Below are 22,663 nucleotides of genomic sequence, written 5' to 3'. Positions count from 1 at the left end.
TGGTTAAAGCACCCCTGGGTTCAGTCTTGGTACCAAAAAAAAAGGACTGTATTTTCTGCCTACCATAATTCCAAATAGGACAGTCCTGCATTATTCTCCCTGGCTGATTTAGTTGCAAGTTTCAAGGACAGCCACTATGGTCCTGCAGAGTGTCAGATGAATCAGTACCAATGCTCCTTCTAGTCTCGTGTATCCACACAATCTACAGAACTCAGCATTTTAATTAACAATATAGCATTATCTTGCCGATATGCTAGTTTATTTTACTAGTCTCACTAAATAGCCCCTCCCTTTAAAAATATTTCTTATTTTGATGGAACTGTGGATTAAACTCAGGGCCTCATGCACAGTAGGCAAGCACTCTACCACTGAGCTACATTCTCAGCCCCTCATTTTTATTACTTTTGTATCACTAGCATTGAGGGGGGGCAATATAGGTTAGAGGTCAGCATTTGACTCCTGGAGTCAGAAAGACCCGACTTGAATCTCAGTTTACCTGTTGTTAGCTGTGTGACCTTGGGCAGGTTGCTTAACCTCACTGTCTCTTCTTCTCCACTCATACATCTCTTGTTTCTTCAGTTATGAACTGGGGATAATGGTAGAGTACCTCATACATCAAGGTATTGTGTATGATCTAATTTAACCCTTAACACAATGCCAGAATATCAGAAATAATTAATGTATGGTATTTGTGATAATAATTCAGATCTCTAGACAAAGTATTTTCTTTGGGGATTACTGGATAAAAAGTGTACAAACAATGTACAGTTCATGGCATATTGTCAGAATGTTTGCCAGAAAAAAGTCTGGCAAACCCCAGCCACTCTGCCTTGACATGATGTCACCAGTGACGCACGTGCACGTCCTCACGGCTCCGACGCCGGCTTCAGTCACTGGGGCCTCTAGTGCTTTAATCAACACATCATGACTCCATGAAGTTTTATTTTGCTTTTAAATCACAAGAGTGGCTCCGTGTTTTTATGTGAGATTATCTCCTCTCTGTATTTCTTTATAGATCTGCCCTTTATCTCTTCAGCTTTTGTTAGTTCCTATTAAATCTCAGGGAAGGATTATCAGTGATGTTTATTACATGCACTCTCCTCACTCCATTGTTTCCCTTTTTATGTTTAGGGGACTTCATTCTACTGTATAACACCTTGAAAAGATCTTGATTTGTGAGAACATCCCTCTTGTCATTCTTGATAGCAGCCAGGGACTTATGAGAGCTTAATGTGTTTATTGGGATAAATATACAACTCCGTCTTCTTTGGGTTGTTCGGAGTAAGCTACAAGACAGCAATCAAGGTGAACTCTTTTTAAATACTGTTATCTACCTGAGGCAACCACATTTGCTAAATGCTGATTTATTTCTACTGTCATATTATTTCTGGTTTGTATTCTAATGATGTTTCTAAAATGGAGCAAATCTCTCTTTTGGTCTCTGAATCAAATTTTTCTGCTTTTTGACCTAAAACAATTTTGAAACTGTGACTTTGTAACAAGCAGAGGCATTAATTTTGACACATTTGCCATACCCAGGGAAACCAAGGGAGAGCAGGGACCTTGCACACGCAGTAACCAACACCTAGAAGATTAAACACACTTGGTATTAGTGTTGCTCAGCTTACTGGGTTTCTCTTCAGAAAACATCCAAGAATAACTTCCCAGAAGGCTGCTCCACCCATTATTTATTTATTTTTTATCCCCAGGCCGCCTTCTTCTTGGGCTGAGTTTTAGAAGTATTTATAAATTTCATTGCCCATTACACAGACATTATAGGTGACATAATAAAAAAAGGCTTCATATAGCACCACTGAAATTATCAGGCTGACAGTTGGTCTGCGAAAAAGAGGCCCAGCTCTCACTGCAAGGGTGAGCCAAATTGCCAAGAGAAGGCTCCAGCGTGTAATTTAATGAATGTAATGAGACGGCTGGAGCCTGACAGAATTTCATTTTAAATAGTCTATTCCATCTTGAACGATAAATCCCCTTTAACATTCTAATACTAAAGGCCAAGCTTTCTTAACTTTGCTCATAAGCAAAGCACATTCAATGTGACATTTATGGGAGCTAACATTATATTCTTATGCTTTAATTAAGTGGAACATGACTAATTTTGACTTAGACTAAATTTTGTTTTAAAAAATGTCTTCATTGGCCACTTTCCAATGGAAAGCTTTTAAACTTTGGGCAATTAAATTAAAAGGAGAGAATGGGCAAATTGGGGACAATTTAAAAACATCACTTCATGGGTAATATGATAAGAATCATTTTTAGGGTTTCTCTGGATACTCTTATCCTCTCTATTTGCAATTTCAAATTAAGGCTACTCTCAATTCAGCTATTCACAGATATTTTTAAAAACTTACTCTCAATATTCTTAGTATTACATTAGCCATTTTATTAATCTAAAAATTACTAAATGTAAGAATTATAATATTCCTGATGATGCCATTTCTTATTAGAGTTAATTTTAAAAACTAAAATAATATTTAAAACCATCATCCATAGACCAAATCCATTTACAACCTGCTTTTATAAATAAAGTTTTATTGGGACACAGTTGTGCCATTGTTATATATTATCTATGGTTGCTTTTATATTAAAATGGCAGTATTAAGTAGTTTGACCTAAAGTATATGGTCCACAAAGTAGGAAGTATTTATTGTCTGGCCCTTTACAGAGAAAGTCTGCTGACTCTCCATCAAAATCAAGTAATATATACCTTCTGATTAAAGATTGTGACAACATCCATAAATCTACAAATGATATCAATACTGCTATGATTTGAATGTTTTTGATCCCTTCCCAAATTCATGTTAGAAACTACAACTATATTAGTCAGCTTCCCATCACTCAGAGGAAATACCTGACACAGACCATTTATGAAGGAAAGAGGTTTATTTTGGCTCATGGTTCTGGAATTTCACGTGCAAGATCAGGCAGCCTCATTGACTTCTGGTGAGCAGTGCATGTCAGAGTGAGCAATCATGCATTGGGTCAAAAAACAAAGCAAGGGAGAGACCTGGGTACATAGTCCCTTTGAGGGCATGTCCCCAGTGACCTAAAGACCTCCCCCTGGCCTCACAGCTTATGGTCCACAGCACCAGGATCAGGCTTTTATGCATTGGTCTTTGGGGGTCATTGATCCAAACCACAACAGCAACATAACCCATGTTGGGAGAGGGCCTGGGAAGGGTTAGGCTATGGGGTTAGATTAGCAGAACTGGATTAATGCCACTGTCAAAAGGATTCTCTAGTTTGCTCTTCTGCCATGGGAGGAACCGTGCTCCTCTCCCATGGAGGACTCAGCACTCAAGGTGCCACCTCAAAGTGGGGACTAGCCTTTACCAGATGTCAAAACCTGTCAGCACACAAATTTTAGATTCCCCAGCTTCTAGAACTGTGAAGAATAAACTTGTTTTCTTCTTAAATAAATTACCCAGTTTCAGATACAAAGTAGTAACATCACAAAACAAACTTAATACCCTACATACATGAAAATCCAGATATTTGATTGTCTTACAAGTTTATTTTTTACCTAAAAGATAATCTGCATAAAAACCTGTTATCCTCCTTAAATTTATCTGCAGAGCTCATTGATTTAGATGTTCCCAAATTAGGAATGAAAATGCCAAAGTTACGTGAAACTGATGGCCAAATTCTAAATGTATTTATATCAGGAAACTAAGCAAATGAGCACACCACTGCTTGGTAGAGTCAAAGTAGGAAGTTGAGATTTTGACACCTATTGGCAAGGAGGAAAGAAGAAGCCACTGCAAGCATCACACACCTCTTGACATGTATAGCACAAGTCACTAAACAGCCCCATGTGCAGGGCACCATGCTGAATCATGTTGTAAAACAGGAAAACCAAGAGGCCAGTTTCTGTACCTTCTCTAAAGCCAAAAATGATCACGAGTAAAGCATGATGCAGTTTAAATATTATGAACTTAACTTTAAAAATTATCCCAGAGGAAGCCAGGTGCAGTGGCGCACACCTGTAATCGCAGCGGCTTGGAGGCTGAGGCAGGAGGATCGTTGAGTTCAAACCTAGCTTTAGCAACTTAGTGAGGCCCTAAGCAACTCAGTGAGACCCTGTCTCTAATAAAATATAAAAAAAAGGGCTAGGGATGTGGCTCAGTGGATAAGTGCCCCTGGTTCAATCCCTGGTATGGGGGAAAAATTATTCCAGAGAGCTGGGGGTGTAGCTCAGTGACAGAGCGTTCTCTTAGCAAGCAACAGGACTTGGGTTTGATCCGCAGCACCATAAATGTTATTTCAGTTATAGTCACTGTGTTCAATACACAATTTTAAAGTTGTTTTGCAGTTTATATTATTTAGTGGCTATCTTCCAAAGGAATCTCATCTTAACAACAAGAATTTCTATCTGGCATTTGTTTGACTGTGTTAGAAATTTGAAAAAATCTAGATCATGGTAGCATAGAAGTGAGAGACAACCACATAAGAGCAGGGGCCTTTAAAACGTTGGTCTTGACTTACATAGTAGCTACCAGTGTAAAAACAAATCACTGATTCCCCCAGGATCCGTTCTAATTCCTGCAGTTTAGGAGGAAGTGAGCACCAAAAAGCTGGGAGAAAGAGAAGCCATGCCCTTGACCAAGGTGCCAGTTTTCAGAGCAGCAAAAGCTCTGGATACAGTGCTTCAAGTCCATCCCTGTAATTCACAGAAGATCAATGTGAATATTTAGCCCTGTAGCCATTCTCCAGTGAGGTGCTTTGAGTAAAATCCACTGCTTAGCTGAAAAGCAAAGGAACACGACAAATAAAATTACCTGAAGAAGACTCAGGACGGCTTGACTTCTTCCAGCAGATACAGTTTATTACTCCAGTGCTGTCGTCCACTGCAAGAGAAGTGTAAACGGGCAGAGGAGCAAGGAGGGCAGAGCTGGTGAGTGCACATGTCATTACAGCATTCAGCCTTACTGAAAGATGACATTTTTCAATAGCCGACAGGGGCAAATCCCTTATCAAACTCTCCCTCTATCTTTAGAAACAATCTCTCGCCATACACCAGCATGAACTGCTTGCCTGTGCACGTGAGCACAACACACAATCCCAATGGGATGCATCCAACATTTCGATTATTTTACCTCAAGGGCGCTGTGTCTAGTCTACACCTCTCTGCTAAAAGTGGCATCCTCAGGAAGCCCCGTGCAAAACTCTCAATCACTGCCCACACACAACATTAGCCTTTTTTGCCCTGCTGCAAGCAGAAAGCATCACGTGGTCTGTGGTCAGGGGCATGCAGAGCAATGCCTCTGTCACCACTTCTCTTTGACTAGCATGCTGACTTCCCAAAACAAAGCATTCCACATCACTTGGCCTGGGTTTCTCTTTGTGGAAGGGCTGCTGTCCCACCCTTACCCCTGTAGGGGGTGTAAGGAAAGCCAAGCATGTCCCAGAGGGCAGACTTTTATTTCCATAAGATAAAATAATTATATCTTGGTCACAAAATCCATATTGGTCTGACTTATTTTATTCCTGATTGTGGGGGGAAAAGTCAGACAATTTCCATGGTATTTGGATTTGTAACTGTAGAGAAATATGGATGTTTGCTTGGGAAGATGGACGATTTTTCTTTAACTAATTTTTGACAAATTCAGAAGAGAAGTTGTTAAATATGGGCTCAGGGGGGCCTCATGATTTTTAAAAAAATCATCAAGTAGTCTGTTGTAAAAACATATGTAATATATAGAAGAAATATAAATAAAGCAAACATGTTTTATTGCTAGCTTAAATCTCTGTTGCAATATGCTGTAAATACTTCTCAGATGGGTTTCATTTGGTTAATTTTTCTTAAGATAAGAAGATACGGGTGAACACTTTCAACCGGAGCTTCCAGCTGGTAGGAAACACTTTTTAAAGCAGAACCTAAAAATTAGAACTCATTTGAAAAAACAGTCTGATATGTTTGCTGACCTAAAAGCCAGTAATGGGTAGCAATTTTCCAGATGACAGGGTTGGTGCTTTATATGTAAAGAGCTCATATAAATTAATAAGAAAAAGACCAAGACCAGAAGAGGAAAAAATAGCAAATTCGTAGAAAATATAAAAAATATAAAACTTCCCAATAAGTATATGTCAGTGTGCTAAACTCACTAGTTACCATTTTTTAAAAAGCAAGTTTAAATAATCTCTCAATTACTAGATTGACAAATATTAAAATACTGATATTCTCATATGCTGTTAGTACTAAATTTCTAAAGAGCAAGCTTGGAGAAATTCATCAAATTTTGAAATGTGTATGTGTATGTAAGTGTGTGTGTATACACACATATGATTGATTTGGCAATTACTTCCAATAAATTAAACTGAAGAGGAAAAAAAGAACAAATACACGGATGTATATATCTTGTATAAATCTATTGCTCACTGCAGTATGGTTTGTAATACTGAAAACTGGAAATAACTAAATGTTTATAAACAGGCAATTGGTTAAATAAATTAGAATAAGTATATGAAAATAAAAAGTTATGGGCTGGGGGTGGAGCTAAGTGGTAGCATGCTTGCCTAACATGTGTGAAGTCCTGGGTTCGATTCTCGGCACCACTATGACTAAGTAAAATAAAGGTCCATTGACAACTAAAAAATATTTTTAAAAAAAGAGAGAATAAAAAGTTATGAGAAATCTATGATCACTGCTATTAAAAATATACATGCTTCCCTGCCAAGCAGAAATCTTATGTCCTAAAATCTTATGAATAATCTAACTTATATAAAGCATTAAACAGTGTATTTTAACAGAAATTATTTTTATGATATTAAATGCTAAGAGCAGCATCTTTTGGAGTATGGAGAAGGAATCTCATATTCAATATATACATTAATTATAATTCTAATTTCAAAAACATTAAGAAGAGAAAAACATGCAAGTAATAGTGCTAAGGAAATAAGGCATTTCTAGATTTCTTCAACATTAGCAACACTCTAGGAATATCAGGAAAGACGTTCACTAAAACACTAACATTGTTTTGTTTAATTTATAGTGTTTTACATGAATTTTATATACTTCATTAAAATCTTTTCATTTTAAATTTTATTTTTTAATGAGTAAATATCAAAAAGAAGCAAAAAAATAAAAAAATCGAGATAAACATTTTGAGTTGAAAAAAAAAAAGTATGACCCCTATAGGATCACCATTTCTCTGGCCAATTGAAAAATCTTGATTTATAATGAAAAGTCAAAGAATTAGCAGATGAGTATTATTCTACATTCTGGTCTTGTCTTGAGCTCGAGTGGTTGCCAGGTGCTCTGTACACCACAAGCACTGCTACCAAACCCTCCCTTCCCTGGCTTGTGACCTCTTCTAGCAGACTCTATGCCACAGTCCCCAAGGCCTGCCACTGAATGCCCTGGAAGAGGAGCATGCTGGCAGTGTGGCACAGTGTCCTCCCCAGGAATGAGTCAGTGTGGGCAGAAATACCCCCAGCACAGGCCTGCGGTGAGTCAGGGAGAGCAAGCCCCAGGATAGCAGGGAGTGGCTGCCTGGCAGGTGGCCAGAGAGCCAAAGTGGGCCTGAGGACAGAAGGGAGAGAAGCAGTGCTCCACTTGAACAAGCCACACAAGAATTAAAGTTGCCAAACAAAACACAACCCATAAAAAAAGAATCAAAGTTGCAAAAGCATTTCTGCTCTCAAGTGCTTCCACATCCAGACGCTTGCCACGTTCCCACAGCCCACAGATGTGTTGTGCTCTCATGACACCCACTCAGAGGGAAAGGCTTCTTGGGAAGAGTCAAACATCATTTCAATTTTTTTTTTTTTTTTTTTTAATGGGAAAAGGAATGAAGTGAAGACCCTTTAGGTCAAGGGCCTAATTCTGAGACCAGGACTAAAGTCCTCAACAATCTCATTTATTTGATCTAAAAAAATAGAAAACTAAAAATCAAATCTAGCTGATTTAGGGGCAGGAGGCTGGAGGAGGAAGAGGATGAGAGAAAGAGGCAATCCAACTTATAAGCAAATTGCAGAGCACACTGGGGTCAGTGCACAGCAGATTGGACCCACAAACCTCCATCAGCAGAGCCTTGAACAAGTTACTGAGCCTTAGTTTTCTCACTACAAAATGGAAATAAAAGCTGTCCTTTCTATTTCAAAAGATGAGGGAGAGAATAACATGAAAAGATGAATGAAGGTGCTTTGTAAACTTAAAGACACTATTATTTCCTCATTGGTATCAAGAGAGGAAGCACTTTATTGTATCATAGTCCACAGCTGAGTGGACTGAGGAACTTAGTAAATGTTTGTTGTCTTGGAGAAAACCAGGACCAGGGTCTTTGATAAAATGAAACAGAGAACAGGTTCCATATGGTTGTTGTGCCTGACAGAATGATCTATTGCTGATTTAAAAATTTATATATGCTGGGGAAAAAAGCGAAAGACAAGCAAAATCTCCTCTCTCATGTGCTATTTTAATATGCATGAGACTATTGTCTTCAGGAAAAAGAGTAAATGTTGAGGAAATGCAATGACATTGTATCTACAAATGATCAATCATGTATAGACTGCCAATAAATGTTCTTGGTCACAAAGTTTGATTACCTTCTATTATTCCTGAAGTACAGCAAGAATGCAAATCCAAGCTGGGGTTGTGGCTCAGCGACAGAGCGCTTGCCTAGCACGTGCAAGGTGCTGGGTTTAATCCTCAGCACCATGTAAAAAATAAATGAGTAAAATGAAGGTATTGTGTCCAACTACAACTAAAATATATATATTAAAAAAAAATATATATATATATATAAAAAGAAGAATGCAAATCCAAGATAATACCACAAAAAGTCAATTACAACAAAGGTTTGGAATTCAAGTCAAGCTTCTCACCAAATATCTAACAAAGCCTCTCGACTACAGAGACTCTTGGAGTTGTATAAGGCAATGTATTATAATGCTCAAATAAAACTCAAAAAAATCAAGACCCACTACTCTAAAATCATATTCTAGCAATTCTCTGATCCATAATACAGAAACCCTTTATTTATTTTTTTTCCTTTTTTCTTTTTTATTGGTTCACTATATAGTTGTACATAACAGTAGGATTCATTGTTACGTATTTGTACATGCACACAAAATAACAGTATAATTTGGCCAATATCATTCCCCAGTATTTCCCCTTTCTCTCTCCTCCTTCCTCCCTCTGGTCCCTTTCCTCTGTTCTACTGATCTCCTGTGGCGAGCCAGCCATGGGCTGTGTGAGCTGGGAGCATTTTGAACGCACGAAGCAGACTGGACTTACGATGCTGCTCTGTCTGTGCTGTGCACACAGTTGTCCCTTTTGCTTGCTCTGCCTTTGGTCATCACACAGCACGTGAGATGGGTGTGACCTTCCAAGATGTCAGTCAATCTTCAGACAGCAGACATCCCGAAGCTAGACTCAACCCCCTGAAACCTGACCCCTTGCCTCATTTGAATGGCTTCTCCCCAATAAAATCCAGGTCCCAGGCGTGCTTTTTCTCTTTCTTGCCTGCCTTGTCCCCCTTGGTGGAGCTGCAGCTGAGGAACAGTTACTGAACCCAAAGAAAAGGTAGTTTCTGTGTCTGTGTCTTTATTTAGTCCCCAAATTCACTTGGAGTGACCCTGACCAATTTAGTCGTGTCTTGACAATCTCCCTTCGATTTTCATGAGCACCCCCCAACCCCTTTCTTTTCCTTTTCCTCTCTAACTTCCACAAATGAGAGAAAATATTTGACCCTTGACTTTCTGAGTTTGGCTTATTTCACTTAACATAATGTTCACAAATTCAATCCATTTTCCTGAAAATATCATAATTTCATTCTCTTTTATGGCTGAATAAGACTGCATTTTGAATATATACCACATTTTCTTCTTTCATTCATCCACTGACAGACACCTACATTAGTTCCATAGTCTGACTATTGTGAATTGTGCACTATAAACATGGGTATGCATGATCACTACAGTGATGAAATCTTTAAATCTTTAGAATAAACACCAAGGAATGGTATTGCTGGGTCATGTGGTGGTTTCATTCCTAGTCTTTGAGGAACCTCCATACTGATTTCCACAGTGGTTGTTTCATCATGTGAGTGAAAGGAACTTTTCTGATAGTGGATGTTTATCCTTTGAGTACCAGAATATTTTTTGTTTTTAACTGTTCTGGATATAAATCTTTTGAAGTTATTTTTACACCTCTCTGTCTTCTTAAAAGGTCTACTTTTTAATCTGGTTTTTTCTTTTTAAGGTATCACTATAAACATATATTGGCCAGGCACTATAGCACATGCCTATAATCCCAGCAACTGGGAGGCTGAGGCATGAAGATCACAAGTTCAAAGCCAGCCTAAACAACTTAGTGAGACCCTGTCTCAAAATAATTTACAAAAAAAAAACAGGGGCGGGGTGGGGATGTGGTTCAGTGGTTAAGTGTCCCTGAGTTCAGAGTTCAGTTTCTGGTACTTAAAAAAAATAGAGATCTACATCTTTATCTGTATCCATACAACTGTCCTTTGTTATTTTTAGCTATGCCTATAGGTATCAGTGTCCTCCCTGTCAATCAGTAATCCTAGACTGCTCTGTTATTTTTCCTACCTTCTGGCTCCCTAGCAGTGGTCCCTTTATAGTATTCCTCAGTATCATTCCTAACTCATTCTTCACTCAGTCTACATGTGGGGCTTCAAGAGCTCCCAGCAGAGGAATGGGCTTTGTGAACTGGCTCCCGATGCTCTGAAAGGCTGCACCTGCTTAAAATTCAATTTTTAGCTAAGTGAGGACCTTCTACATAAACTTGATTTCAGACATCATTGTTCTTACCTGCATAACTGTAGAAAGCATCTTTTTCTCTCATTCCAACGACGGTCCCCAGAATATCTACCTGTTTTATTGGATGGCCATTGTACAAAAATATACCTAAAATTAAAAAAGAGGCAAAGTTCATATAATATATGATTACATTTTCTGCTTCATTAAATGTCTGTTGAGGGAGGGTGTGGGGATGTCAAAACACTGTGGTATGCTATTTGCTGAAATTCTAATCTTAAGAAACAGTTGCCACGCATGCCTATATTCCTAATGGCTCAGGAGGCTGAGGCAGGAGGATCACGAGTTCAAAACCAACCCCCGCAAAAGTGAGGTGCTAAGCGACTCAGTGAGACCCTGTCTCTAAATAAAATACAAAATAGGGCTTGTGAAGTGGCTCAGTGGTCAAGTGCCCCTGAGTTCAATCCCTGGTAGCCACCCCCCCTCCCCTGCAAAAAGAAAAACAAACAGTCCTTGCCAAATGGCAAGTTACAAGAAAATTAAAGGTCTTTTCCTCAAGGGTCAGAGGCAGAAAGCTTGGCTTTAAAGAAGTCTGGAGTGTGGAAAAAAACTGATGTTGCCCAACTAGATTTGGTGAATTTGCTTTCCATTGTGATTATGAAATGTACATGTATAAAGACATGAATTGGTGTGAATATACTATGTATACAACCAGAGATATGAAAAATTGTGCTCTATATATGTAATAAGAATTGTAATGCAATCTGCTGTTATGTATAAATTTAAAAAAAAAAGAAAGAAAGAAATGTACCTTCGTGAAGAAGGCTCACAAGGGCCTACCAACAGCCGGCATCTGATGGGACCCACACAGGACTGCACTTTGAGAAAGAGAAAGGAAACCATGAGAAAGGCTTCTGGGCTTTTTTAAACCAGTGCTTTTCTAAGAAACCAGTCATCATTTCTGTGAACTGGCCAGAGCCCTTTTTTTTTTCCTTTTGTAAAAAAAAAAAAAAAAGGAGATGACACATAGGTTATAAAAAAATACTCTTTGGGGCCAGCAGATTATAATTCAAAAACCTCTCTTTTTAAAACTCTGTTTTCAAAACCCAAACTACAGATGCTGTCAGTCAAAGTTCTGCCAGGGGAGAAACCTGACTGGGGAACCCACCCAACCAAACCCACAGCCTTTCTCAGACCTGGTGACAGAGGCAGACAGAGGGACCCTACCTGAGTCCCTGACGCTGATCTGAAGTCCCAAAGCTCCTGCCTTGTGCAGCACCTCTTTCTGGGGCCCTCATATTCTTACCTGAGCTTTCCACTGTAGCTTAAACACTGTGTTCCTGCCACCTGCACAAAGGGTCCTGACTGACCTCCTCTCTGGCCTCTCTTACTGGTAGCTAATAGTTTATTTTCAGAAACAGGTTATAAACTTTTAAATGGCCATTTCTTTCTTTCTTTTTTCTTTTTGGCACTGGGGATTGAATCCAGCAGCACTTTACACTGAGCTATATGCTAGCCTTTTTGTTGATTTTGAGATGGGGTCTTGCTAAGTTGCTTAGAGCCTGCTAAACTGCCCAGGCTGGCCCTCAACTTGTGATCCTCTTGCCTCTGCCTCCTGAATCACTGGGATTACAGGTATGTGTCACTGCATCCAGTTTTGGCCGTTTCCTTTTTAAATAAATGCATATAATGTAAACAAAGAAGTCATGGTCACTTCATGCATCTGGCCATCTCCTTCCCTTCCCACCAAGTTTGGTCAGAGCCTATGGATTTCAAGCCACAGTGGGACCTGTGGCCTGAATCCAAACTGTCCCCTGTGGGTGGTTCTCTTGTTCCCCTTTAGGATGATTAGAGATGAGTCACTCATGGCAGAGTCCCAGGTATAGACAGGAGCCCCTGAGCCTTAGCCTGCCAGAGGCACTAAGAGAATGAGATATTTGTCTAAAGAAAGAAAACAGAGTAAATTTAGCCCAAAGCAGACCCCTCTCTGTCTGCAAAGGGCAACTTCTAAAAATGAACTTGGTGGATGGGAGATCATCCCCAGGGTAGCTTTGGAAGCCATGAGCTGAAAATGGCAGTCACACAAGGGAAGAAGCCTGAGTCTCCCCAAAAGGAGAGTCACCCCTATCAAGGAATATTTGGGTTGAATGGGAACAAAGTGGATCCACAGAAAAACCATGAAATTTTAAGACCTTTAAGATGGGGGAAAGAGCTAGACAAAAAGTGCTTTGCCTAGATTGAAGTCTATGGAAAAGATGATGAGGTGACTGGACTAGTGACACAAGCCAAAGATGTCCCCAAGTTGCCTCTCCTCTGATGTTACAAACTCTGTATCTGGTAACACTTGATAAAAATCTGAACAGTTCTTTTCTTAAGGACACGGTAGACTTCTTTGAAAAAAGACAGATGTGGGCCCCATAAACTTTTACCTCGTGAATTGACAATGGCTTGCCTTTGAAAAGATATATAGTCACTTGAGGATGCAACAAAAAATGTTGCGTCTCCAAGGATTGATGCAAGAAAAAAAAACTTATGAGAATCAGGACAAAAGACAACAGCTGTATAAGAAAATAACACATGGTTTGCATTTAAAACTCTGAGAAAATTCACTGAGGAGGAAATACATTGCTTACAAAGACAGAAGAAATGTCTCAAAGTACACGGAAACATGAACCACACAAATAGAGATGCATGGCCTCTATAAGAAGAGGGCCAAGGACACAGAAAAAGAATTAGAGAACCACTTCCTTCCATCAGAGTGAGAGCTCTCCTATGAGAAGAGAGCTCAAGGGAGCTGGATGACAGCCCTGTCAAGTGAGAGAAAGCCCAACAGGCTAGGAAAATGATCACAACAGACAAATGCTAGCTGACACCAAGTTCATGCTCCAGCCTTTTCCAAGGGGTCCCCTTGCTCCTGATGATCCACATACAGCCTACAGAGGCCTACAAAAACCAGGGGATCCCTGGAGCCTCACACCCTTGAGAGGAGAAAGGTCAAGCTGTGACGACTGAGGGACCTGGGGTCACCAATAGATTTCAAACAGCAGACCCTGAACACCCATGACCACAGCAACTTATTTGCCTATTTTTTTCTCTTAAAAGATACTTTTGATGGATCTATTTTCAGATTAACTGTTATTTTACTGATGTATAATTGCTCTTATTGAAATATGACAACAATAAAATGACTAATAAAATACTTTTAAAATATAGATTCATTTAATATAATCCTTATAAATACAGTCGTACCTGGCTATCTATGAGGGATTGGTTTTGGTTTTCCCTTGCTTTAGATGGCCAAAAGGAATTCTCTGACCTACTTTGTCCAATAGTAGGTCTTAAGACCTTCCTCATTTCAAAGGGGTCCTGCCACATACAGTGGAGGCAAGATACTGGATAGAGAGGCCAAGAAGAATCTAAACAGAAGGTCCTTGCTGGGTCTCCCCACCTAGTCTCTTAGCATTACATCCTATCCTTATTGTCCAATCATATTTCTCCAGTTATCCATGCTCCCATTATGCCTATGCAAATAAGTCTCCAATAAGATATTTGCCATAAGATAAGGTTTTCAGAGCTTCTAGGTAGTTTAACAGTGGAGATTCCTGGAGGGCAGCACATCTGGAGAGGGCGTGGAAGCTCAGCAGAACTTCTCTCATAACTTAACTATGCATTTCTTCATCTCCATCCTTTAGAATGTCCTTTATAGTCACCCAGTAAATATAAGTGTTCCCTGAGTTCTAAGAGCTGTTCAAGCAAATTAGTTGAACCTGAAGAAGGGGTTGTGGAAACACTAATTTATAGCCACTTTGTCAGAAGAACAGATAAAAACATCCCAGGACTTGCAACTGGCATCAGAAGTTGTGCAGGGGAAGTCTTGGGGACAGAACCCTCAACCGGTGGGATCTGACACTATCTCCAGGTAGATAACATCAAAACTTAAGAGAATCACAAGTTAAAAGCCAGCCTCAGCAAAAGCAAGGTGTTAAGCAACTCAATGAGATCCTGTTCTAAATAAAATACAAAAAATAGGACTGAGGATGTGGCTCAGTGGCCAAATGCCCTTGAGTTCAATCCATCGTACCAAAAAAAAAAAAAAAAAAAAAAAATTGGACTATAGGATGCCCAGCTGGTTCCATGGCAGAACCTGCTGCTTGCTTTCTGATGGGGAGAAAACCTCACATCTTTTGGGATCTGAGAAATCTTCTGTGTTGTGTATGATATAAGAGCAGAAGAAAAACAAAGCTGTTATTTGTCTAATCTTTGAAATTTGACATTATAGGGACATTTGAAACAAAGACCTTTTTTTCATGTTATGAGCTATTATTTTTAATTGTTTTTTTTTTTTTTTAATGCAGAAACTCCCCCAAACCTAAGCATTACCACCACCATAGAAACTTTACAATATTTTTATAAGTTCAACCCTAAATTCACAGATTTAGGGAGATGACATTTTGCAATGCAATTCTAACACTAAGTCTCCAGCCAGGTTAAATTTCACAGGTTTAGGATACAAACCCTTACAAGACTGCTCTCACTTCAGGCACTAGCCCCAAGTTTTGAGGGAATCCTCTGACCATCTGCATTCTGACCAACTGGCTATAAATCTAGGGATTCCCATGAATCCCTCAGGTTTGGTAATTTGCTGGAACTTAGAAAGATGTTATACTTAGGAGTACAGTTTAGCACCAGTTAAATGAAGAGATAGCAAAGAGTAAGGTTTGGGAAGGTCCAAATGTGAAGCTTCTATATCTCCAGTACACATCATCCTCTGACATATCAATATAAGATCACTAGCCAGGAAAGCTCATCTAAGCCTCAGCATACCAGATTGTTCAGGAAAGCAGAAAACTACGGGGGAGGCTGGCTACCTTCCAAGGAAAACTCCAGAATTTTTATTGGGCTTTCATAATGTAGGCATGATTGATTCATTAGACATATGACTGAACTTGACCTCTGAGGGGTCAGGCTGATGGACCTGGCTCCAAACCCCAACCCTCTAATAGTAAGGACGCTCTTTGAATACAGACAGCCCCATCCTGCAACTATAAGCACAGCAGGTGTGGTCCAAGGGCCTACCATCCACAACAAAGACATTTCATCACTCAGGGAATTCCAAGGATTTAAAGGTTACCTCCCAGGATCAAGGACAAAGGCCAGTCACATTCTTTATTACAGAACACACATGATTCATGTTTTATCATTTTTTTGGTTAACCTTTGTTATTTTAAGATATTCTCTGCTGTTTAAACATTTCTAAATTTTATAAAGTCTCAAGTTGTCTCTCTCTCTCTCTCTCTCTCACTTTTTTCTGTACCAGCACCACAAAAACAAAAACAAAATGCATCTGAAACACTCTTACCAGTAATGGAGCAAAAATCAGTACTAGTATTTTATTTGTTTGTTTTTAGTACATCATAAAATCCTTTGCCCACAGGAAAAGTGAAGCCTCTACGATATCCCTGATACTTGCTTGCTCATAAACAAGGCTAGCATTTGGTGTGAATGAATTTCTTCCTTTAGAGATGAGCTATAAAGAATACCAGATTGTTCTGGAAAGCGGAAAACTACGGGGGAGGCTGGCTACCTTCCAAGGAAAAAACCAGACCATGTCCAACAATAATTAGGAAATAAAGGTGTGGTGAAAAAAAATTTGTACAAAAGGCTTCAGTGTTAAATCCATTCAGATGTATTTGTACATATAAGTGGAATCACATAAAAGTTCACCCACTTAAACCTGTGGATACTCAAGATCATTGACCATTTCTGGCACATAGCCTGATATTTAAAAAGCTACTGATTGGAAAGCTTCACTCAAAATAGCAAAAAGAGTATAACTGAGGGCTAGGGATATAGCTCAGTTGGCAGAGTGCCTGCCTGGCATGCACTAACCCTGGGTTCAATCCCCAGCACCAAAAAAAAAAAAAAAAAAAAAGTGTATAACCAAACTTCTCATATTGTTTTCGAAGCTTGGTCCTTGTCCCTGATGCCAAACCAATTACAAGGACACAGTTTGTTTTTTAATTTTTTTTTTTTAGTTGTAGTTGGACACAATACCTTTATTTTATTTATTTATTTTTATGTGGTGCTGAGGATTGAAGCCAGCGCCTTTGGCGTGCTAGGTGAGCACTCTACCACTGAGCCACAACCCCAGCCCCAAGGACAGTTTTGAGAAAAAGGAAAGAGGTTTATTGCTCTGCTAATAAAGGAGAAACACAGATAACTCCTGTCCCAAAGGCTGTGTGATTCTGCTCAACAGCAGGAATAGGGGGCTTTTAAAGAAGGAATTCAAAAGCTACATTCTGCGTGTTCTCTGTAGAAGTTGTAATTCACTTGTTAATTTGGGAGACAGTAAATTCTGAGATCTTCTGGTACCATTCCCAAAGTCTGAATTACTTCACTTCCTTGGGATGGTGGTTGTGTACTCAAGGACAGATAAATCTGCCTAAAATGGGGAAGTTTCCTCTGAGATTAGGGAGGCAGAGAGATTAGAGAGTAGCAGGGAGAGACAAAGGGAAACAAATATGTTAATTTTAAAAATAATTTGCAGTGGCAGAGCAGCAAGGACTTTATTCAAAGCATAAAATGGACCACTGTCACAGTAAACATGTGAAGACACACCCACAGCTACTCCAGTTATTCAAATTTACCCCAAACTCTATTTGTTGTACTTTTAGGTATGATAAGCCTTTGTAGTAGCCATTACTCCACCAAATTTTATTTTGAGGTACTGAAGCTTGAACCCAGGGGCACTCCACTACATCCCTAGCCCTTTTAATTTTGTGACAGGATCTCACTAAATTGCCCAGGCTGCCCTTGAACTTGCAATCCTCTGCCTCACCTTTCCAAATTGCTGGGATTACAAGAGTGCACCACAGCCCCTGGCCTAATGAACAACTTTTATTTATCTTTATATGTGTAATTTGTTGTTTCAATTGCCTTTTCTTGAGGGCTCCCTCACTACATGCCAGGCACTGCTTAAAGCACTGTGATTACATAGGTGAACAAGACAGATGATGTCCTTACCCCATGGAGTTCATAGTTCTTTGATTCTGATTAATTCAAAACAAAACAAACTCCCACAAGATCAATCATGGTTGATAATCATTTTTACAAAGAAGAAATCTAAGATTTACAGAAGGTGGGTCACTCACCAAGGCAGGTGACACAAGAGGCCTAGGAACAACTGGCTTGATGATATTTAACACCAAGGGCAGATCCAAAGAAAGACAACTGAGTATTTTTAAATATGGAAGACCTTGAACACAGGCAAAAAGCTTCCTTAGTACAAAGGTAACTTCCCCAGGCAATCTTTTTTTTTTTTTTTAATTTAATTTGAGACGGCTTTAACTCATTCCAAGGTCCAAACTAGGTCAAGTTCTAAGCAGAGAGGATTCTCTTTAAAGCACCTAAGCCTCTGCTTTCTGCAACTTTTGGGAAAGAGGGTACAGATGCAACACAGGGATCCATCTGGCTGACCAGTCACATACCTGGCACTTGACGGGATTCCTTCATGCCCAAGATATCCCTGATGTAGAGTTTTGCAAAGGCTAGAAATATAGGATCCAAACCCCACAAGAGGGATGGGGTCTCCTCTTCACACCTGCTGGATTCAGACTGCATCAAGAGGCCGGGCTGTGGCATTCAGCTAAACCTTAAAGACTGTCTCACTGAGTCAAGGATCTATGAGACACAAAAATCAGGATGCAGGGCATTCAATATAGGCGAAATTGGCAGTGTCTGGAAACTGCTCCCAGCAGGCATCCAGAACTCTGGGGAGCCAGGTTCTGTCAAACTCTAAGCCACGGGGTGCGGAAAGAAACATTACTGTATGAGGACCTTTCCCCCAAAGTACAAGCTTGGAAATGGCTAAACAACTACTTTTCACTTTGGGGAGAATTCCCCCCACACACTGGTATGCCCTGAAACCGTGGGTACCAGGAAACAACACGAGCCCTTGGGACCACGCACGTGTAGGGACACAGTAGATGCATGTATCCGTCGCTTTGCTTCTGCACCTTTCGCTTTTCCGGATGAACCAAGGGGGAAAAAAAAAAGAAGTTGTAATCACAGCGGCTCGGGAAGCTGAGACAGTAAGATCGCGAGTTCAAAGCCAGCCTCAGCAATGGCGAGGTGCTAAGCAACTCAGTAAGACCCTTCTCTAAATAAAATACAAAATAGGGCTGGGATGTGCCTCAGTGCCCAAGTGCCCCTGAGAGCAAACCCATTTAGGAAAAAAAAAAAAAAAGGGGGAAGCAAAAAATGGATCCGTTTGCAGCCGCAACGGCTTGGCCTCGGGCAGTTCCCAGCAGCGCAGAGGCCGGTCCTTCCGGTGGTCGGAACCGCAAGAAGCCACAGCCCTCGCGCGCTGCAGGAGCAGTTGGCCGAGGTCAACCCTGGAGTTCCGGCGGAGCCCGACACCGCCTCCAGCAGGAGCCAACCCTAGTCAGCCAGCCTGCGTATTTCCTTCCTGCAGCCCGCGCCCCGCCCCCGAGCCGCCGCGGCCCCGCCCCCGTGCTGCCCACGCTCTGCTTCAGGTAGTGGAGGGGCTGTGACGTCAGCTGCCCCGGCTGATCTCTAGCACCTCCCACGACCCGGCTCCCGCCGCGGCTCTGGGAGCAAATGGCGGAGGCTTTGGAGTGGTTCCCGAATTTCCTGTAGTCCAAACCTGCCTTCCCAAATCACTCTTTCACCCTGTTTCCCGCGGCTGACGGGACCCTGAACCAGCATCTCTTAGAGATTTTTTTAAGGATCAGACTTTTGTTGTAAAAGAACAACTAAATAAAGCAGCTCCCAAGGCAGGATTGCGAGTGGCTTCTTTGTTAGCTTGCGGTACTAGGGTTTAATCCCAGGGCCTCGTGCATACTAGGCAAGTTCCCAATTGTGAGCTATGTCCCCAACAACATTATGGTGTATTTTAAATGATCTCCCTTGGAGATACTATTAGAATCTAAATTTGAGCCTTTGAGTGAATACCAGACCTTGTCTCTTCTGTGGACAGCCCTGGAAGGTCATGACCCTACCCTACATTTTGTCTCATTTCCTCTTACCTGATCTATAGTCCGTAATGTTGTACACTTAAGAACTTTGAAAAGCTGGCACTTTGATGCTACCCTGTTGGTGCCTTGTCCTCTCACTAATTTAAAGCGAGAAAAGACAATCACATTCCACTTTCATAAATAATGAAGCTACATCATAATATGACTGGAGATGGCAGGAGTTCTTCCTAATTTACAGGGCCTCTAATATGACATGAACAGGACAGGTCAGCCCAGCAGACCAATCCCCCGGGGGGGGGGGGGGGGGCAGGTGGTGACCCAAAGAGATAATTACTAAACTATTTATCAGAAAAGGAACTTTAAGCAACTGGAATGGAAAATGTGTCATTAGAACCATGGCATTCAATTACCTCTCTGGCACAGATGAAGCTGAAAACAGGCTTTGGTAAAATACAGCATCACCCAGATTCTATTGCAATGAACAGTTGGGCCTGTAGAATTTAAGATCTAATTAAGAGAAAACACCCTCTCTCATAGAAGGGAAACTGTCCCCAAGGAAACACCCAGTCGGACAGGAGCTTCCAGCTCACCTGTCAGGCAGGGAGAGACAGGTTGGGTGACATTTTCCTAAATGCACACATCTGCTCCAGGGTGGGACCCAAAAAAGGAAATTACTCCTAGGTGTACTCAGAGCCTGAGATGATTTTAGAAATGACTCTCATGGCTCTGAGGAGTAGAGTGCTAGAGATAAAAGTCCTTGGGGACTCCATGCTTACTGCCAGCCTTGGGCAGGGCCCTACCCAGGTTGAATAAACAGAACAGATTACCCCATGTCATCTTTTATAATGAAGGGAGGACTCCTTTGAGTCCAGGGGGCTTTTTTTGATCTGAGCCACAAACCTAAAGGAGTAGGTTATAACTGAAACCTACAGTGAGGTGTGGAAGAGAATTTCCAGATAGCAGAAACATCTAGAAGAATCTGGGAGAATCCTTGTAGCTTCAGTCACTAACACTGTAGATTCCAGCTTCCCCAAACCACTGCCTGGACTTTGTGTGAAGGGGCTCCTGAGATCTTTATCAACACTATAGGGCTCCTGCTTCAGACTCCATAACACTGCAAAGCAGACATTTCCAAACCCAACAGCTAGCACTTAATGCTAGGAACCCTTTCTTATGGGTTCACAGTGTGGTGTAAAATAACTTGTTTTATAGGCTTTTTATTTATTTATTTATTTTTTTAACAGAATAGACGATTCTTTCTAGAAAGTTAAGATTTTAGTAAATTCTTCTGGGAGTTGAACTGCATATCTCAACCTCAAAGCCAAAATTGTGTTGTAACTATTTTTGACATTTTTGTAGGTAGATGGGGTTAGTCCATTTGCAAATTGAATTAGATTTTTTTTTTTATCCCAAGTTTATAATTGACAAATATTCTCTCCTTAACCAAACTCTAATCAGGATCCTTTAGCCCTCTTTTGGGCTAGGCCTCAACCTTGGCCTGCAAAGATCTGAATAAACACTAAACAACTCAAGGACACATTCTAGTCCCTCTTAAAATGCCTGCCTGAGAAAACTGAAGGCTGGCAAAAGAATTACAGCTTGTTCCAGCCCTTACTTGAAGATAAGTTCCTGGTACCTGGGGGAGGGTAGGAGCCCAACTTCTATGAGTACCAGTTAGCAAACCTAGATGGGTTTCACATGACCACCCCTTCTTCCTACTTTTGGTAATTTTTCAATTCCCCAACTCTTGTCAAGCCCTTACTGTTCATCTCCCCCTACTCCCTCATTTTCTCTTTAATAAAAGACCTAGATCTCGGTTCTCTAGAAGTCTGAATGAACTCAGCTCTTTACCCTCCTGTCTGTAGTTACTAAATAAAATCTGGTGTTTTTTTTGCTTTAACTAATGTCTGGCTGTGTCTGTCTTGATGTAATAAAGACAACTTGACATTCTTATTATATTATCTCCCTGGAGGGACCTTCAATAGCAGCATATCTTGAACTCTCTATGTGTTTTGACACTGGACTATGGGACTATGGGGGGAATCACTAATTATATCATTGGTACAAAAAGAGTGGTGTGTGTGAAATGTTAAATAACAAAGCAAGAGACTAACTTGTGACTTAAAAACACACTTGTGAGTGTGTTTGCCTGGCTTATAATTATTTTATGGGCTATGAGAGATAAATGGAGGGTTCTTATTAAATAAAATAATATAGTATTGTGTATGTTGGAATAAAGCATATGTTGGAATAAAAGTATGTTGGAATAAAGTGCTCAATATATTCCATCCATTATTTGTTTTCACTACACAGTTGCAATTTAAACTGTGTTTTGAAAAACTGGCAAAGCTTTTTTATTCGTGAACCATAGTCTTAAAACTCTGGTCAAGTACTGTTGACTAGAAGTAGGGACCAGGAGGCAAAACCAGGTGCGGGGGGTTCCAGCCCTCCTGGAACTCCCATTTTGTTGGGAGGAAAAGGAAGGGCGGTGAACAAAAGTAAATAAAATAAATACAGATTGTTTTCAATGCTTTGAAGAAAGTTAGAAGTGCATTAGGCTTGCTCCTATTGGGATCTGGGGGCTACATCAGTTGAGATGAAGTAATGCGTAGGCTGAGACCTGCAGGATATGAAACAACCACGCTCAAAAAAGTGCTCATGAAGGAGCATTCCATTCAGCAGTTACAGTCAGGCAAATGTCTGGAGGTAGAAAAGTACTTGCTTGTACCAGGAACAGGAGAAAGTGTGGGGAAGCCTGGCTGTCAATGCAATTGAAGAGACAGGCAGAAAGCAAAATATAAGAGATCTGATAGGCCACAACAGATGGGAATTTTATCCTCAGTCTCCCTGTCTGTATAAAGGGGATAATATTGCGGTGGGGCAGGAACAGTACAAAGACAGCAGGATGAGCCAGGCCCCCATGTGTAGAC

The 22,663-nt window shown here is 40.5% G+C and overlaps 1 protein-coding gene across 4 annotated transcripts in view; it reads right to left on the bottom strand.

Annotated features, from left to right (window-relative positions):
* Nucleotides 1-19,119, bottom strand: part of Stn1 (STN1 subunit of CST complex) — a 36,340-nt gene extending 17,221 nt beyond the window's left edge. For 3 of the 4 annotated variants that reach the window (XM_027930345.2, XM_071610938.1, XM_071610939.1), the window contains exons 1-4: nt 18,706-19,119; nt 18,225-18,417; nt 10,792-10,887; nt 4,797-4,865 (exon numbers count right to left, since the gene is read on the bottom strand). In XM_027930345.2, the coding sequence (XP_027786146.2) occupies nt 4,797-4,865; nt 10,792-10,887; nt 18,225-18,378 (319 nt within the window). In that variant the 5' untranslated portion in view covers nt 18,379-18,417; nt 18,706-19,119. Of the gene's footprint in view, nt 1-4,796; nt 4,866-10,791; nt 10,888-11,548; nt 11,616-18,224; nt 18,418-18,705 lie in introns of those variants that run through there. The other variant, XM_071610940.1, reaches the window with a different exon arrangement.
* Between the last annotated feature and the right edge of the window lie 3,544 nt (nt 19,120-22,663).

Source organism: Marmota flaviventris, chromosome 4 (assembly GCF_047511675.1).
Source record: "Marmota flaviventris isolate mMarFla1 chromosome 4, mMarFla1.hap1, whole genome shotgun sequence".
Classification (NCBI taxonomy): domain Eukaryota; kingdom Metazoa; phylum Chordata; class Mammalia; order Rodentia; family Sciuridae; genus Marmota; species Marmota flaviventris.
The sequence above is the reverse complement of the archived record's forward strand: the minus strand, read 5'-3'. Positions and strand labels throughout refer to the sequence as shown.